The sequence below is a fragment of the Pelobates fuscus genome, chromosome 9 (genome assembly GCF_036172605.1).
Source record: "Pelobates fuscus isolate aPelFus1 chromosome 9, aPelFus1.pri, whole genome shotgun sequence".
Taxonomy (NCBI): Eukaryota; Metazoa; Chordata; class Amphibia; order Anura; family Pelobatidae; genus Pelobates; species Pelobates fuscus.
In genome coordinates, this window is record NC_086325.1 from 160,569,977 (window position 1) to 160,586,464 (window position 16,488).

General features: G+C 42.0%; 1 protein-coding gene across 4 annotated transcripts in view; it reads right to left on the minus strand.

Moving 5' to 3' along the window:
* The window catches only part of KCNT1 (potassium sodium-activated channel subfamily T member 1), a 257,835-nt gene that overhangs the window by 79,611 nt on the left and 161,736 nt on the right, over nt 1–16,488 (minus strand). For all 4 annotated transcript variants that reach the window (XM_063432887.1, XM_063432889.1, XM_063432890.1 and 1 more), the window contains 5 exons: nt 10,718–10,797; nt 7,620–7,719; nt 3,546–3,599; nt 2,729–2,777; nt 2,026–2,085 (listed from right to left, as the gene is read on the minus strand). In XM_063432887.1, coding sequence (XP_063288957.1) covers nt 2,026–2,085; nt 2,729–2,777; nt 3,546–3,599; nt 7,620–7,719; nt 10,718–10,797 — 343 coding nt within the window. The remainder of the gene's footprint in view (nt 1–2,025; nt 2,086–2,728; nt 2,778–3,545; nt 3,600–7,619; nt 7,720–10,717; nt 10,798–16,488) is intronic.

Genomic DNA, 16,488 nt, shown 5'->3' on the forward strand with positions numbered 1-16,488 from the left:
TTGTGAAACTACAATACCCATGATGCACGGCCACCCCAAGGCTATAATCATAATTGACAGACCATCAAGGAGAATTTCAGTTCAAAGCAGAGAACCACCCAGCTCTATCCATAAAGAACTGCACGTATTTATTTATTTATTATTATCATGTCATTTGCAAAACACATTTTATTACCCATTAAACATTACAATGGAGAAACTGTTCCTGAAAACTAAAATCTCCAAGAAAAAGAATATGAAAAACAGTCTGCGGAAACAGGAGATTATCCCTGGAACAAACTTGTGTTTTCTATTCTATAATGATATAGGCAAGACTTCCCACCGTTTTCAGCAATTTAATTTGGAATAACACGTTCCAAGTCTCACAAAGAGATACTTATTAGAAAGTATAAAAAATCTGCAAAATCATCTTCTTATACCATTCAGTACCGTGCTCCAGAGACCTTTAATTATAAAAATGAACATAAAACCTAAAATGTGTTTATTTGGATAATTAATCCAGCGCTGTGGAATCTGTTGGCGATTTATAAATACCAGTAATAAATTAAAATAAAATAAAATAATTAATTCTTTCCCAAAGATGGCTTATATGTTTTCTTGTTGAAAAATATTTTTCGGCAAACACGCCTGACTGCAATAATCCAGGTTAATTTCGCAGTTGGCTGGGAGCTGACAAAAGGATTGTCAAAATAGAGGATGAAAAAGTATTCCAATTTGAGTGAAGTTTTGGTACTAGAGAATGGGGAATATCCTGCATTTAAAGGGGAACCGTCACCTTACAACATTAAACATTGAAAATAATCTATAACTGGTGCTTCTACATGTGATTCTATCTTTGATTTTAAATGTATATTAAATATTAAACAAAAACATCACAATCCAGTCCAAGCAGGGCACAGTCATGGCACACAATGCAAATGAGGCAGAGAAATATGGTTTCATTTTATCCCTTCTCGTGTGTGCTCTTTCTAGGTCGACTGAATTTACAAAAATGATGGACGGAGGGATAAGATTGAAAATTTCAGACTTCACAAATACATGTTTGATAGACATAAGGACAAAATAAATATAATGTTAAAAACCCTGGAAAGTGACAGATTCCCTCTCAAGTTGCAAGATTGCCCTGTTTTATGGTTATGAACTGTGCATTCTGTTGCAAAGGACTTGAAAGTGATAAGGGTCTTTAGCCACCCACAATCCGGCCCCCACTGGAGGTGTGGCTAAGGAAGGCATTGCAGGCTTCCTTGTAGCCATAACAATTAATACCAGAAATGAGCACTGTGATAGGCTGTATGCAGTCAGCTGACACTCTCAGCCAATCACAGCAACCATTGCTGCTCAGGCTAATGAGTCGTTTAGCATTAAAACGGGTTAGCACCCAATGACAGGGCGGCTCCAGAAACTATAACTACTTCAAATACATAAAGCAGATACAGTCCTTATAGTGTCCCAACGTTTAACCTACAAGAGTTTATTCACATCCAGCTTCTCCTGCAGGACAAGACTGGATGCAACATGGGTACCTGGGGGTTCCAGGTAAGTTGTCCGACATTCAAGCTGTAGTGGTTATGGTGCTTAACATAAAATATATTTTGGCTAGAATGGATAACGCCTGGCAGGTGTGAAACGGAGCAGCACATTGAGTGGAAAAGATACGATTAAAGCTTAACCTGAAATTTTATTTCCCTAAATCAATTTCAAAATATTTCCAATGGATTACGGGTTTGTTCATTAATCACTGAGGGGGCTTGAAAACAATGACAATATCTTATTCATGTTTTACAGAAGGAATCACATCAACTGTAAAGATTACAAAATGATCAACGTAAGTGATATTACTGGTGGGGAGCATGGTGCCACGGAGATACTGGACTATTAATCCCATAATAAAGCCCTTAGGGGGTCGTCCGGGTCACGTGACAGGAAGTGGTTGTTAGAGTAAACAGGAAGTACAAGGCAATACAGCCCTACCATAAGCAAACAGAGCTACAGTATTTGCATGATAACTCCAAACAGTGGTCCTACCTTGTAACTGAGATATATAAGTAGCATGGTCTCCATAAAGCTTATTATGGCCACAGTAACCTGTGAGAAGAGACACAATGTGTTAATGGGTATACAAAGATGGCACACAGATGTCCACAGATGGCAGGTTTGGCCAAAGGAGGCCTGGAGCATTGCTGTGCACATGTTCTAGGGCCTACAGGACATACACGCATGGGACACAGGGTAGACAACACAGGTAGAGGCGGGTGTATGGCAGCACAAACTCTGCATGGGAGTAAATAAGGCAACAGAGGCATTTGCAATGGTATCAATTAAAACACAAAGCCATGCAGGAGTTAAGGAGAGTATCTCAACACTATGCAGGAGGTAGAACATAATAGAATAAAGCTCTGCACTGTGTAAAAAAGGAAGAATAATGACCTGCAGGATTAAGAAGGCAGAAAAAGCTCTGCAGGAGGGGAAGGTCAAAGCTCTGCAGGGTTCAAGCAGGTAGGACACATACTGTCAGCGTATGGAGGAACATACAAGGAACTGCAGCAATCGTGAAGGTGGCAAAAAGCTCTGCAGGTGGTGGAACGATCGTTGCAGAAGGCTCTGCAGGGGAAGAGGAGCATACAAGGGTAGGCAGGAGTTAAGAAAGTAGCACAAGGCTCTGCAGAGGAAAAGAAGGGCAGCCTGGGGCTAAAGTAGGCTCTCCAAGCCTCCACTGTCAATTACTCACCTGGATAGCCCACAGAGGCATCCTTCTGTCCACCCACAGGATGGGATCCCTGTGCAACGAAAATAAAACAAAAAGGGATTTATTCACTAAACATTGAAAAAGTTCTCCTCTTCTGCTAAAGTCACAACTTGACAATTTTACAATTCAGATTTCAATTCACCGCAGTTCGGTGATTAAAACTATAAACCCCCATAACACTTCTAAAACACTACAAATCGACTTCTTGTTTTTTTATATATACAGAGGTATGGTTTTGATATTAACAAAAATGTATAACGTTCATCTAACGCGGCTGAAATAAGAGGTGACAGTTATATTAGTGCCAGGGCTATAGTCTACATATTGGGAAGCCAGACGTTCGGGGAGTTTTGCTAGACACACATAAGCTCTGCTTCAAATTATATTAAACGTATAACTCATGTAAAGCACACAGTGGATTTAATGGGTCACCTTTACCTGCCTGTTCCTCTCTTCTAATGAATATCTGAAATATCTGTTTACAGGGATTGCTTTAGGAAAATAATTATTGGTGTCTCATTCGGTTTACGTTAATTACGGAGAACACAAAATCTGCTCCTTTACACAATTTGATTCTTAAATGTGGAATTATCACAATCACTCATCTCCGTTAATGAAACATCGTTAACAGAATTGTAAGAACGCTCGCACCTCTTAACCCCTTAAGGACCAAACTTCTGGAATAAAAGGGAATCATGACATGTCACACATGTCACGTGTCCTTAAGGGGTTAATAAAGGCATGGGATTAATTTAGCCCAAATTTCAGGTGTCGTCTTGTTGGGTCTGGTCATACTTACCAGCTTATATCTGGATATTTCCGCTCTGTGTAGTTCTGTTTTACACATCCCCAGCTAGGAGAATACGAGAAAACACTCAACATATTAATTATTTTATTTACATTACATTTTATATTGTATAATTATGTCATATATGCATAAAATCCAAAATCTATAATAAAAACACTCTGCCAATATCGGATAGCCCTCATTCATGGTTATTTTCTAAAGGGAGATTTGTCAGGAATTCTAAATTAAAATGGTCAAAATAGGTGTATTGAAAACAGGATTGACCAATTGGTCTCTTTTAGCCTACATCTTGAAATTCACTTGGAATCCCATTGTACAGCGCTGCAGAAGTTGTTGGCGCTTTATAAATAATAATAATAATTTAATTTGAATTCCCTGCAGTTTTCACTAATAATCCGGTTTGTACTGACTGGGGTTTATGGGGAGGAGAACTTGTTGGAGGTACAGATATTACAGCTCTAACTGCACTCACCATAAAAATATTCTGGAAGAGGGTGGCGGAGCCGGGCAACTGACCTGAGCAGACGCACGATTGATAAGCTCCGGGCTAATATACAAAAACTCAGCGAAAATACATAATTTTCAAGTCTAAATACTGCAGCCCCATAACCCCAACGACCATGGGCAGGATTCGCAGGAAAACCAAGAAGCTGAATCCTGAAAGACCAAAGCCAGGCATGAATATTGGAGATCTTCTCCGTTAAGCGCATGGCGAATATGGACCCAAGATGGCTGCCAACTCGGAAGATGGAGGCGGACTGACACAGCCTCAACCTAAGCCGAAGACCGGTGACCCCAGACCAGTGATGGCAGAAATGCTCGAGAACATGCTTGGGGCCCTCCAGAGGTCCATACAGGCGGATGTGGCCCTGCTTCGCACTGACATCACGGGTCTGGTAGGCCGCATGGTGCAGTCGAAGTAACTTCTGAGAAGCACACTCAAACTATAGCTCAGCTCCAGCTAGACCTCCAAACGCTTACCAAATGAAAAGCAGCCACTGAATTCCGATTTGCCTTGCTGGAAGACTTGAGATGCCGCAATAATTTGAAAATCCGGGGAATACCGGAAGGCATACCCACGGCAGAGCTCCCACATCTCATCCGGTGGCTCATGGCTCACTTACTGGGGCCAAAGCAGTCTAGACATATAAACCTGGACGGCATCTCCCGGGTTCCGAAACCCAAGAGAGCACCTGAATCTGCTCCCAGAGACCTGATGAATCTGCGGTTCTGCAGCGGTACAGACAAGGCGCTGGTACAAGTGGCGCTTAAGGGGATTACCTTGCTCAATTTTGAGAACACGGCTCTCTCTTTCTTTGTGGATCTCTCTGGCGAGACACTACAATGGCGCAAAATACTACAACCCCTCACAGCCCTGCTACGCAGCCACGACAAGGAATACATCTGGAAAGCTCCGCAAGCCTTACAAGTGAGATAGGTTGACGCGGTACACTCCATCACTGATATCTCCGAAGCACCTGCACTCCTCACCAAACTGGGCCTGCCAGGGGACTCACTACAACGACCTAGCACCCAAGCAACAACATCAGTGACTCATTGCTGGGACCCGACCATGATCACACCATGCATCCCGAAGAAAGCAACACCCGCGGCATACACTACAGTAACTACCTGAGGTAGAGAGTAGGTGACAAGAACTTTCCTCCCTCATTGCACGGGACTTACACACACACTGCGGTTCTAAGTTGGTTAGACTTTTATTTCTGGACCTTTCTCCGTTTTATTTTTAGTGGCCCAACTGCCCAAACCACTGGTCAGATATGCACAGGATTTACCTGGCCCTAAGCCAGGCTCTAGCATCTCACCCACCTCCGACACCAGAGACCGGTTACTACAGAATGATGGAGGTGTAAATCTAGTTTAAGCCACAACCTGCCGTCTGGTGCTTCACACTTCTGGTATATCACAGTCAGCCCCCAGAAAGCAGGATTACATGCCCCAACCGTATGTTTTGAGCTTATTATATTGTTGGTCTTCTCTATTGCACTCCTAAATTGGTCATTAAAATTATACTGGCTATGTACCTGCATATGTTTCTTATAACCTTTTAAAAAATTGTGCATGTATCCTATGTGCCACAACGTTGTTACAAATAGTATGACTTCAAATGTTTTATTTGAATGTTGGGGCTTTGCAAGCCTGTTATACCCTGCTGCACACAAAAATAAAGAATAAAAAAAAAAAAAAAAATGATATATTCTTGAAAACAATTAACGAAAGTCAAGAAACATACTGTCCATTCAATTATTGTTTATCTTTGCAATTTGCACAATTGTACTTCCAAATGATTCAATTTCTGTTGAATAATTCATTTGACATAAATTGATTAAGCTTTTTTCCCCCAGATGCTCGGAATCCATATACTTCATATTTCAGCTCAATAAGGGATATTTATAAAACTGGCAAAAACAAAAATGTATAACATTAAAAGTGGCGCAGTTACTATGGAAACAAATGAATGAAGTAAAACATCCTAACAGTTTCCCTGGTGACTGCCCCACTTTCTAAATTTGCTTAATTTTTCTCCCAGTAAGACTTTTCTGAATCTCCCCTTTAGGTTGATTTATAACGAAGACGTTTTAATGTGTCTGCCCAAGGCGCTGGGAATGTTAATGTGCCCCAAATTCCTGTATAACCCCCATTTATAGCGTACAGCATCCCTCACGGGGATCTGTTTATGAAACTTTATACCATTAATGTATGGGCAAGTCAGTATTAATTGGTTTTATGCTTCCTCACCAGAGACCTCACTAATTCAATCGGTTTTATTTCAGACCTGCCATTACAGCGGCATTTAATTACTTAATAATCATGCAGAAAGGCAATTTATTAAAATATGCAAAGCCACCACTAACTAGGTACGTGTGTTGAGAGATAGTCAGCATCTGCGGTTCTGAGTTGCGAGGTGGATTTGACCTGTTGTGTTAGCAGACGGTGTGCTTACAGAAAGGAGTGTTGGTTCCTTTACAAATACCAAAAAAAGCAGTAACCGAAAATGCTATTTAACCAAATGTTGGGACGCTCTCCACCCCTGCCCTCTGAAACTCAAAATGCCATTTAACCATATGTTAGGACGCTCTCCACCCCTGCCCTCTGAAACTAAAAGTAACCCCCATGAACGAAAGACTAGGACTAGAAGCTCTGCACCAGGGCTGATCAAATGGGAGATCCTGGACTGCTGTGAATCTACAACTTCCATGATGCTTTAAGGCTGGAAATGCATTATGGGTGTGGTAGTCCTGGAACAGCTGGAGATACCAATGTTTTAGGCTCATCTAATAAATTTCCTGCACTGGCTTTCATTTGCCTACAGCAGGCTTCCCCAAACTCCGGCCCTCCAGATATTGCTGAACTACAACTCCCATGATTCTATAAATGAAATAGGCTGAGAATCATGGGAGGTGTAGTTCAGCAACATCTGGAGCACCAGAGTTTGGGGAAGCCTGGCCTACAAGGTCGTCTAACACTACCCGGCTAAAAAGCATCCTTACATATACATATATCGTTATTATACGTAGAACATTTTGGACATCAGTGAATCATGTGCTGGTCCAAAATCAACCACTTCTACAATGGACAAGAATTCCAGTGTAAGAGCTTTCCAGAATAAATGTGATTTGTGTACGTTGTAACAAAATTAGCAACTTTGCAAAGTTCTGGCTATTGCCCCCAGTATCTTTATTGTCAGTGATTCAGGGTCGGTTCCCTCCTTTAAGCTGCACATAATCAGGCTGCGGCCACTGATCCAAACCGTTACACAGACCAACTGCTCCGGGAACACAGCGGCTCACGCTGGAGGGGGGCAATTAGCCAATCCAAAAATCTTTTACACTCTAGGGATATGAACATTATAACTCTGTAACAAACTATATGCTGCACTATATCAAAAGCTAAGTTAATAATTCATGCTGGTTCCCCTTTAATGTTATCCTATGTTGGCAGACCTTGCTCGCATTTTACAAACTTAAATGAGCCAGTGTTCGACCTGTAGCTGCAAAATGTTCGTATTTGCTGAGAAAAAACAAGAACATAACACAGCCTTACCATCCAATGCCTTCTGTTGGGTCGTCCAGTAAAACGCGCACAATGTACAACAAGCAGGAGAGGAGCTTCAAGGAGAAATTGAAAAGACGTATTCTGAGGCCTGCAACAAAAAAAGAGGACAAAGGTCATAAAACGAACAACCCTGTATATTCTATCAGAGCGCAAACAAACAGATACAGAATGTCCATTTCTCACAATCACATTCATGGCCGGCACTTTCTACCTTACGAGTGCCCGCTATTTTCACTGGATTCCAGGATTCTTGCTTTGAGAAGGTTGGCGGTCGTATTGCAAATTGCTAAATTTTGTCAAAAATACACAATTTGGAAAATTTCTCCAGCTCATCTTCACTATTTTTACCTACATTTTTAAACTTGGTGTTTTGAGAATAAACCTGATTGAATCTGACAGTTTGCAAATCTAAAGTAATACGGATTTCTCGGACCGAGAAATTAATAGTTTTTATTGACACAACTAGCAGCCAGGAAGCTTTATATTTAGCCAAGTGTTAGGAGTAATTAAATAGCCCTGAATGCATTGCACCTTCTGTACGTCAATAGATCCATAATATAAACCGTTTACTTTGTCACTGGAAAACTTAATGCTTACACAGAGACATGGCAATCATCCTCTCTGTCTCATTGATTAAATCATCTGTGTATTAACACGCACACAACAATATCATCACTAAACAGGGAATGGGGAGGAAACGAAAGTGGAGGATTGTGAAATTTAGGCTAGAAATAGCCGCAACGTGAATTTTTCCAATGTAGCGGCTTTGGCCTAGGTTTTGACATTTGTGTTTCCATTCACTACAATACATCGTACAAGGCACGGTTGGGCATTTAATGTAAATCAGCTTAGATTCCCAGCATTCCAGCTGAACTGCCCATAACTTTAGGAACTGTAGCGGAGTCCTGTATAGTCTATCTAAGAATTAGGAACCAAGGCGTCATTTTATTAGAAACGTTATCCAAAATGCAGGACAGGTTATTGAGAAGGCATCTTTCTCCATTTAAATTCTACCCCATCTACTACTTGTATAAACAAAGATCAATACACTATAAACCTTAAAAATATAGAAGTGTTGTAATCACCGATAGTCACACATTACCGTGATCGGGAAGGACTTGTCTCAAAAAAAGGTGCCGTAAAGGTAGACATATAAAGAGCGTTCTCAGACCAAAATGATTAAAATGCGAGGAATGAGCTCTTAACCTACGCAGATTGGTTTTCCAATTCTCAAGCAGGAATTACTTTTATATTCTATTTAAATGTAGAATTATTCAGGAAAGCAAATTCCTCCATCAGACTGACCTGCTCACAACTATTAGTAGATACATCTATAAATAGTTATGTAGTAATCTTGGTTAAAAATAAAAATAAATAAATAAATGTAAATCCATCACCTTTAAAAAATAAATAAAAATATATGTTTCATTAGTGGTATATCTACTAAACAGTGATTTTATTTGTGGGGAGCAGTGGAGTGTATGTTTAACCCCTTAAGGACCAAACTTCTGGAATAAAAGGGAATCATGACATGTCAGACATGTCATGTGTCCTTAAGGGGTTAAACTAAGCATAATTCTAGAATACAATTTTATGCCTTTTGCAAAAGAAACGGTTTGATGATCTGTATGAACCTATGGCATAAGCAGCTATCGGGGCAAGCGATGCTTTTCATATCACAATGTATCTATAATAGAAAGGCAATGCCGCGGACTGAGCAAATATTCTGTATTCTGTCTGTACAGGAAAAGCATTGCTATTGTAACACAGAACCACTAGATGGCAGTATGTTTCCAGAATTAATGTTCTGGTAAGGACAGTTTGTCCTCGGCACCAACAGGCTGTTTAACAATAAACTACGTACTACACTCTGGGTTTATCCAATAAACAACAAAACGTGAGCGAATCGAGTACCGATTTGCAAAGTTCAGGCTACATCTAGCCTAACTGTTTTAATTCGGTGTTCAGTTCCCTGCGATGTGGTGTTGTCACCACATGTGTTGTAGTGGATGAGTCAATCTGCTAGAAGGAATGAAGCCCCCTACTAGTTTGTCATGATACGGGGACACTGACCACCAGATCTAACTGCAGAGTTCTAGAAGTGGGACAGACACAAGTTATATTTTACTGCTTGAGATTATTCCTGTTTTCCACGACTTTTCAGATTATGACACTTTGAAATTGTTTTGATTTTAATATACGAAGATAAAACAGCATGGTGTGTTTAAAGAGCTAATACAACATCATATACATTTTCGATCAAACATTGGGCGACAATTTCTCTTTAATATTTAAAGTGGCTTTTGGCAGTGGGAGCATTACCTCTTGGTTTGCTCAATATAACAGGAGGGAGGGGGGGAGGATCACACCGGAGGTGCTCAATAGGCAGACCCCAGATATTATACAATCTGTTTTGTCATTCGTAAAGGGACACTATAGGCACCCAGACCCCATCAGCTCATTGAAGTAGTCTGGGTGCAGCATCCCAGGTCCTTTAACCCCGCAATGATAATTATTGCCGTTTTTGATAAACTGGTATAATTGCCTTGGAGGGTTACCATCACCTCTAGTGGCTCTTGACCAGACAACCCCTAGAGGGATCTCCTGGTGGTTAGGCGATTTCTAGTTGCCTGACGCTGGACATCCTCGCGCTATGGATGAGGACATACAGCGTCACCCAAAGCCCCATAGGAAAGCATTATACAATGCTTTCCTATGAAGGAAGTCTTAATGCGTGTGCCGCGGAGGCAGAGCCTGAGCCAGCACCGAGGGGCACCTGCGCTGGAATCAGGTAAGTGACAGTCAGGTAAATCCAACCTTGCTCCTCTGCCACAGAATTCTGGGAAATATAGTCCTGTGGCAGCTAGGGGTCCAAGGCTAGACACTCATTACTTTTATAAGTGTTGCACGCAAGGTAAATCGCATGTTACCGTACAACTACAATTACCATGATGTAGTAACTTCTAAACACAAAAGCAAAGGAATAAAATGGACTATAATTAACTATATTGATTAATCTCTAAAGCCAGCTACTGCCCCCTCTGTGTCACCAAATAATATTACACGGCAGCGATGGGGGAACTCACTTGATCTTTGGTTTTTGATGAAGAAGAGTTTGAGTCTCTCTTTAAATGTGTTTTCATTGACGTAGAATTCCACTTGTACCCTGTAATAAAGAGAAACGATGCATTAGAAAATATACTGTGTCTGGATGTATAACGAAGATACGTCTAATAGGCACAAATCATATTATTAATTATAAACCAGGTATTTCTCATCTAAAACAGACAAACTGGAATCCCTTTCACCTTGTAAATTGCAGTATTTAGAACCCATCTACTGTGAATAGGGAATGAATGCATTTAGTTAATGATCAATGCCTTGATTAGTTAAAGGGTTACTCCAACCAAAAACTGTTAAGAAAAGACTAGTTTGCATAGGCAGCACGGATGCATAAGCTGTGCTACCATTGGCTGTCTGGTCCAGACCCTTAATTTTACACAGAATTGACAGTAGCCAGTTCAGAACTCTAGGCAGCAGATTGTCCATTATGGCCCCCACCCGATACAAACAAAGTTCCAAATTGCGTTCTAAAACAAACGGACATACTGTTCTCATTCAGTTAGAACGCAATTCGTCAGTTTCGCCTAAAATGACAGGAAGCATCGCAAGATCACAGAGGAAAGGTAAGAATTATGGGAAAATGTCTCTGACCAACGGAAATGAAGCACACTTTGCTCCTCTGCTGGTCAGAGCTGGTCAAGCGGAGGAATCCTCCATAAGGCAAAGAGTCCCTACTTTGTCTTATGATTTTAAAGAAAACTAAAGAAGACAGGAAGAAAAGAATAACAGATCCCGAGAGAGGGGGAGAAGAGGAAGAGATTGAGGAAAGGCAAGTTCGACATGACAGTGCCGCTTTAACTCGGACCAGGCCCGGACTGGCCATCGGGCAAATGCCCGGTGGGCCGTGGTGGCCATGGGCCGAGGCCGGCAGGGGAGGTCCCATGATCTCCCCTGCGGGTCTGTGCAGGGCCGGCACTATCCGAGCGCCGGCCCCGCTGTTTGCCATGAAGGGCCGGTGAGGAGATCAAAGATCTCCCTCACCGGCCCACTTAAATAGACCTGCGGCTTGGGAGGGAGAGGACCTGGCGGAGCTCTATCTTGCAGCTCTGCCGGGTTCCTCTCGCGAGATCTGGCGCATTGCCATGGCAACGACCGGATCTCGCGAGAGTGAAGTCTAGCTCGCAGGCTAGAGTTCACTCACCCACTGGACCACCAGGGATGCTGTGCGAGTGACTGAACCCCCCTCCCAGGTACCACAGTGCCGGTCCCCCTCTCCCAGGCTAAAAGGTAAGAAGGGAGGGGGGGACATAATGCCTACTTTTTTTTTGTTTTTATTTACCCCCCCAACACACACAATCCCTTCTAACATGTATACACAGCACTCTCACACTCAGCACTCTCAAACACAGCACTCTCAAACACATCACACACATCATCCACAGCACTTTCACACTCAGCACTCTCATACACATCACACAGCACTCTCACACACATCATCCACAGTACTTTAACACTCAGCACTCTCACACACATCATCCACAGCACTTTAACACTCAGCACTCTCATACACATCACACAGCACTCTCACACACATCACACACAGCAATCTCACACACAGCACCCTCACACACACATCACACACAGCACCCACACACACACACACACACAGCACCCACACACATCACACACAGCACCCTCACACAAACATCACACACAGCACCCTCACACAAATCAATCACCCATATCACACAGCACCCTCACACAAATCAATCACACACAGCACCACAGCACCCTCACATACTGCACCCCTCACATACACACAGAACCCCCCCCCCCGACACACTGCACCACACACATACACAATACTTCCAAACATATTTCTCTCTATATATATATTATACACACACACACACACACACACACACACACACACACACTACACTACACTCCTAACATACACACTCTGGATCCCCTATACACACACTATATTCCTTGTAAGCAAACACATACTACACTCCTAAACACACACTCTCTACAAACACTACATCACCTATACACACACTATAGCCTGTATGCACACTCTTGCTACATCCCCTATACACACATTCTCTACAGCCCCTAGCCACATATGCATTACATTACACCACAAACACCACACGACTAAAACCGACCTTATTACATAATACCTCACCACAATCAGCTCACTCTACACACACGCAATCCCACAAGCAGGCTCCAAACACATGCACAATGCTCTTTCCTGGCCCTTTTGTCTCCTGGTATCCATTTATAGAGACACCAGAGACAAGTTGCAAGGAAACACAGTGCAAGCATGTTATTAAATTTGCTTGCACTGTGCAGAACAAATACAGGGCTTTTTTCTCATGCTAGAGATCTTTAGCAGAGCTCTGCGCATGGTCTGCCCTGGAAGAGCATTGAACCAACAGGCTCACTTTCAGAGGGGGCGTGTTTGTCATTGGTGATGACAAAACACACCCTCTCTGCCCCGCCCCTTTCTTAGTGGGCCGCTGTGATAAAAAAATGTCCGGGCCAAATTTTTTTCCCAGTCCGGCCCTGACTCGGACAGCTCTGATTTATGTGAAATTTGTCACCTGTTGTGGTTCAGATAAGTCACAGATTCATTTTGCACAATGTTTGTGGTTGTAAATGTGTGGAAGGGACATCGAATGTAAATAGACACTGATTTGTAGATGCAAAAAAAAGAGAAAATATCAATTGAAAAACCCAACTGGGAAATGGCAGTTCCATTACAGCTAATTTAGAACCTCGATGATATCAATCACACAGCAGCCACCGGCTATCGACCAACAACGCTGCACCCTGCACCCATTCTGCCTGCTCAGAATGGGTTATAACTGCAACAAAATTCAGCAATTACACATTTATACGCTGCCCCCCCCAGATCTCTTTAACGGAAGATTTTTTTTACTTACACATGTTCTGTATCAGACCGGTCCATATCATACTTTTGGTATGCAAACGCCAGGCACCAAGCTTTAATAGAGATCAGATTTTGCCCCGAGATGTGAAACATCACTGCAAATCACTGCACAATTCACTATACTGTGTAATAAACTGACAGCAGTCACGGTCAGCTTATTGAGACGCTCAAATCATTCTTTGTGATAAGTGGAACCGCAGCTGGGTAATACATGTCTTACTCCACAAACTCCTCCTGAGTAACAATCAGACTCCATAGACCAGAATGACTGGCTCCTGATTGGTCAAGATACTTCCTGCTCTGCTAAGGGCCTGATGCAGACACTTGGCTGGACAAGTCCATTAACTTTAGAAACTTTACAAGTAAGGGTAGAGGAGTCAATCCCTGATTTCATGATTTCTTAAACTGGTCTAAATACTGATTACCCTAAGGTATAGAGACTTCATATGCTACTACTGAAGTATAGATAAGTCACAGGCTCCTCCTTTTAGTATGTGGAATTCATATCTTGCTGCAGGTACATTGTTTAATTAAAATAAATTAGACTATAGTTGTGTCCTTGATTAGAGGATGGATGTGCATTAGTGCAGGGCAGTACTTTTCATGTGCTGCCTGTCAGCAGGTAGAAGTGATGTGTATCCAGGCATATCGGATCTGGAAACCCTACTTGTACACCAGTGGTCATTAAGGGGTTAAGGATTATAATGTACATACTCCAGTATGTACGAATGGTGGTGCGCGAATGGTGGATCAATCTTACTGTGCTAGATGGATCATTGTTATCACAGGGAATTAAAAGGAAACCCGCAGAGTGTAAAGAACCGGCTATTGTTTGCACATAATAATATAACAATAACCACATTCATCCATTTAAATGACAACGTCCCACATTTATTAGTAACGCACAAATCCTCCCATTCCACACCCCCTCACGGCATGAACCCCCTCACAGCACTCCAGAAAAAAATTATATTTTTATATATATAGTTAGCGCTAGATATTATTTAAAAGTACAGATGGTGACTTAACTTGGGCTTTTATTTACCATAATGAACCGATAATAATGCACAGATCTGGGGGTCCTAATCTTAGGCAGGAACTGGGACATACATTCTAATGATGGCAGCTGAAACAGCTGCAGCCCAAGACTGTAACTCCCAATAATCGCAGACAGCACTTGGGCATAAACGTTCCAGGGTAGCTTCTTTAATAAGGGCCATAATTAAATCTCTAAACTTCACTCCCAATATCATAAATTTTCATAGATTTTGTCCTCATTAATATCCTGTATTTCCTTTTTTTCCATGCTCAAATCGTTATAGATTTTGCACAAAAAATCATGTTTTGCAGAACGTTGCACCATAAGCCGGCCTCTTTAGCCACGCCCCCTCATACCAGAAAGACTTCCTTATCAAATGTATGTACACAGTCCCAGCCCCAACAGCACTGAGTGAGCGGCTTCTAAGTCACAACCTGGCTGCAGACAGGCAGAGAAACTACTAACAGGTAGTAATAACCTTAATATCTCTCTCTGGGTGTCTCTCCTTCTAATGCAGGTTGTTTTGTACTTCAGATCATTCAGTACTTTCATTGGCTGAGCTGTGTGAATGCCTTTGATAAGGAAGTCTTCTTCTGGTATGGGGGCGTGGTTAAAGAAGCAGACTTATGGTGCAGCATTAGGCAAAACATTTTTTTATTTTTTTATTTTAATTTGACAATTTTTATTTTCCACATTAAGAAACCAAGTTTGATGGGTAAAGGGATACAAAAGGAAAGAAGGGAGGGGGAGAAGGGGGGGGGGAGAAAGGGGGGGGGGTGAAGTTTCAGCAGATACTTAGACATTACAATATACATTATGCAGTTTTCCAAGACCAACAATGTCATATATAAAAGTTACCGGTATTGGATATGGTGCTACAGCCCACGAGATAAACACTCTACTCTACGCTTAACTGATCGTAATCTACATTGGTTCAGACAGTGGTACAGTGGGGTCACTCTGTGTTTCAGAGTGGACCAATCTCCATGTGTCCCAAGTCTCCCATGCTGTCACGGCTGTCCCAGAAGGTGGCCATAGTTTGTGGATGCAACGTTCGTAAGTGCGTTGATTATCAATGTCCGTGACTAAAGGGGACATAGATGGGCCCTGCGGAGTCTTCCCTGCTCTGGCTGTCAACCTTTGAGCTGATAATAAGACATGGTAAATGAGTTTCTGTTTAAATTTAGGGATGCCCTCCTGGAGAAGCATAGTTAGGTAAGTGAGTGGGAGAGGGGGTAATGTGGTTGCCATCAGTTCTGGAAGTAGGTTCTGGACATCATACCAAAATGGCTTGATAGCCGAGCATTGCCAGCAAAATGTGTAGGACTGTCCCTTCTTCCAAATTACACCTCCAACACTTCGGAGAGCTATCAGGGTAGATTTTATGAATATGTGTCGGTACCATAACATTTATTTTTTTAATTCAAAAACTATAAAGATTTAAGCATGGAATAGCACAGCATATTAATGAGACCAAAACCTTGAAGGCATTAAAGTTGTATAGGTGCCCGGAGTATCTCTTAATCTCCTACACAATACTAACACTAAACGTCAACCCCAACACCACAAAACACAAAGTGTGCATTATGGTTAAATAACACTGTCTTGGAGTTCTGGGATGATTTTATAAACCACTCGACCTTTGCCATCATGTTTTATTATGATCAGTTATAAAAACATAAAAATCACATAATACAGTCCTTCCCACGTATCTAGATATTCTGTACAGTGGTGTATTTAGGATTTGTGCTACCCTAGGCAGGACGGTGCTCGGACACCCACCCCCCCAATTG